At 56.1% G+C, this 3,300-nt stretch overlaps 1 protein-coding gene across 1 annotated transcript in view; it reads left to right on the top strand.

Moving 5' to 3' along the window:
• Window positions 1-753: 753 nt before the first annotated feature.
• Window positions 754-3,300, top strand: part of RBFA (ribosome binding factor A (putative)) — a 12,704-nt gene continuing 10,157 nt past the window's right edge. The window contains exons 1-2 of the mRNA XM_012657818.1: window positions 754-977; window positions 2,851-2,893. Coding sequence (XP_012513272.1) covers window positions 814-977; window positions 2,851-2,893 — 207 coding nt within the window. The 5' untranslated portion in view covers window positions 754-813. The remainder of the gene's footprint in view (window positions 978-2,850; window positions 2,894-3,300) is intronic.

Below are 3,300 nucleotides of genomic sequence, written 5' to 3'. Positions count from 1 at the left end.
ACACCTCCTCCGCGCCCCGCCCACACACCGCAGGCCCCACCCACCGCCGCCGGCGAGACATCGCCCCACCAGTGCCCCGCCCACACACCGCCCATCTCACGCCCAGCCGTCGCCCCGCCCACACTCCGCCCCCCACAGCCGTCCTCCCGCCCACACGCCACCCCGCCCAGCCATCCTCCCGCCCACACGGCGTCCCGCCCAGCCGTCCTCCCGCCCACACACCGCCCATCTCACGCCCAGCCGTCCTCCCGCCCACACACCGCCCATCTCACGCCCAGCCGTCGTCCCGCCCACACACCGCCCATCTCACGCCCAGCCGTCCTCCCGCCCACACACCGCCCCCTCGCGCCCAGCCGTCGTCCCGCCGACACGCCTCCCGCCTCGCGCCCAGCCGTCGTCCCGCCCATACACCGCCCCCTCACGCCCAGCCGTCGCCCCGCCCACAGGCTGTGCGCCTTACGGTCAGCCGTCAGCCCTCCCCGCAGCCTCCATCCAGCCATCAGCCCACCTGCACCCCCGCCCACACGCTGCCCGCCTCGCGCACACCCGTCGCCCCGCCCACACGCCGCCCCGCCCACCCGTCCTCCGGCCCACACGCCGCCCGGCCCATCCGTCGCCCCGCCCACACGCCGCCCGGCCCATCCGTCGCCCCGCCCACACACCGCCCGGCCCATCCGTCGCCCCGCCCACACGCCGCCACGCGCAGCCGTCATCCCACCCTCACGTCGCCACGCCCAGGCGTCCTCTCGCAGTCAGGTCTCTCGCCGGTGCTTCGCTGCCCTGCTCGGTGTCGCCCGGGTGTCGCGCCGCAGCATGTGGGCTCCGGCCGGCGGGCTGTTGGGCCCCCGTGCGGGGCTTCGGGCGCTGCTCTGCGGCCGCGACGTGGCGCTCCTTCCGGGCCGCGCGCGGACCCTGCACGGCTCCGCAGTCGCCTGCGGCAGCAAGAACCTGCTCAAGAAGTTTGCCTCCAAGTCCAGGTAACGTAGCGGGCGGGTCGCGTCTTCGCGGGGCGGTGTTGGGGGTAGGGGCGGGTCGCGTCCACGCGGCTCCCGGGCCCCGCCCCACGCCCAGGCCGCGGCGCACTGCGGGGCCTCGCTGGGTGACGACTACCTCAGCGTTAGCATTTGCAGTATTCCCACCCAGTCTTTTTCTGTTCACTAACGTGTGTGGGATTTAAAAAAAAAAGCAAACCGAAGTGATAAATGTATTTATTTGATTTTTGTCGCCAGAGCGTTTTTGAGGAGAGTAGTTTCTTCCAATAAAGAGGGAAGGAAAGAAAGAAACAGGAACGTTCTTTCTGTGTTAGTGCCAACTTTCTGCGTGGTCTTCCTTGGGAAAGCGGGGCTTGTGGCGACAGTTACGGCGATCGAGCCGACGTCGCTGGTTATTGCGCGCTGCGGCCCGCGCGTCTCCGGGCCCTGAGAGCGTCCCTCGTCCCGTCTCTGCCCCGGGAGCCCACACAGGCTGCACGTTCCACGTCGTGTCTGCTCCCGGACGGGCTCCCCTAGACTCTACGGTGTCACAAACTTTCCCCCCTTTTTTTTTTTAATTTTGCCTGTTTTTGATGGCCGAAACAGTTTTGAGGCCTGCTGGTCAGGCAGTTTTAGGATGCCCCTCTGTTGGGATTTGCCCGATGTTTTTCTTATGATTACACGTGGGCGATGGAGTTTCGGGAAGAAGACCACAGGGGTAAGTGCCCTTCTGGCATCATAGCGAGGGCACACACTGCCAGCATGACTTGTCACTGTGGATGCTGGCCACGGTCACCCGGTCTCCCTGCTGCAGTGAAATGTAGCCGTGTCCACACCGTGCTCTTTGGGAGAAAGTCACTATTTGCTGTGCACACGTGAGGAGCGGGGAGTTACGCCCATAAATCCCTGGGCACTCTGCATGGGAGATGTGTCTCTTCTCCCCCATTCATTAATTTATTCATATCAATATAGACTCATGAGTTAAAATCCAATATTACTTTATTTTGCTCTAATTGTTCCAGCTGTGGTCACGGAGAGCTCTGGCTCCTGTGTCCCTTTGACAGACCCCATCATTATAGGGCTTCACTGTGTTTTCCAGCATATATGTGTGTGTCTAGCACTTCTTTACTTCGTGGCACTACGAGACACTCCAGGTTCATCTCGTATATTCCTGCAGCAGCCATAGAATCAGGCTTTCTCCAAGGAGCCCGGCTCCTTTTATAGGAGAGTGTTGGTAGAAACCACGATCTGGGTGCTAGATGTGTTCGCTGCTGCTGGCCTGTTTGTCTTTTGGACCTTCTCATCTGACAAAGCAGAAAATACATGTGTTTGTACCAACCCTTAAATATACACTCACCTATAAACATTCCCGTGTGCAACCACATGCCTCCAGCTCTAGCGCACACCCAAGAATCATCCTGCCTTCTCCTTGCCTGGCTGGAGCTCCCACTCCAGCTGGTGTGGCTGCTGCCGTCCACCGTGTATTCACGGGGTTGGCAGTCTTGGTGTGTGTGTAGCAGCGTCAGAATCATTTGCATCTGCTCCATGGGAAACAACTTCATCAACCAGAGTGTAGTGTTTACATTCAGGGTAGGAAGTATATTTTGAAGATCCTCTTTCTCTCCCCTTGGGACTAGAAGTGCATCTGAAGTAAAAATATGAGGTGGAATTAACACCATGTTCAGTACCTCCCCCACAGCCCGTGTTGTTGTCAATTAAATATCGAAGTTTTCTAGAGCCCCAGAAACAGAACTTCTGTGTCCAAGGTTAGCCCTTTACAAATGGTTCTGTCATCATAACCTGTTCAGTTAAGATATACAACTTTTTCTTTTTTAATTTGCCCTCACTATCCAACATAATTTTTATTTCTTCTCTCTAGAAAAAAGTTTTGGTATGAAGGTCCTTCCTTGGGGTCTCACTTGGTAAGTACAGAGTAGCAGCCACGAGCCACTTTATGATCTTGATAGGAGTGCAGTTCTAACGTGGGCAGAAAGAACTCTTGCTTGGCAGCCTTTTAGTTTCTGTGTTAGAGGGAACAGCATCTGTGTGGATGGGACTGGATGCCATTGGTAACGTGGAATTTTGACCTTTTCAGAAAAAATGTACTGACTCTAATGTTTTCTAGAAAGTCATGTCTATTATCAAATTCTAATATGGTGACATCCATTCAGTTTAGTGCATGTGTAAACTGTAAAAGTTTATACAATAAATGGCCCCCATTAGAAAAAATAAATATATCATGTATATCACCAACTACTGACTTGAAACTTTAACAGGGTGAATTTTATGGTATGTGTATTATATCTCTATGCAAATTTTTTTTTTTTTT

Source organism: Propithecus coquereli, unplaced genomic scaffold (assembly GCF_000956105.1).
Source record: "Propithecus coquereli isolate 6110/MARCELLA unplaced genomic scaffold, Pcoq_1.0 Scaffold560, whole genome shotgun sequence".
Classification (NCBI taxonomy): Eukaryota; Metazoa; Chordata; class Mammalia; order Primates; family Indriidae; genus Propithecus; species Propithecus coquereli.
This window is presented reverse-complemented; position numbering and strand designations above follow the sequence as displayed.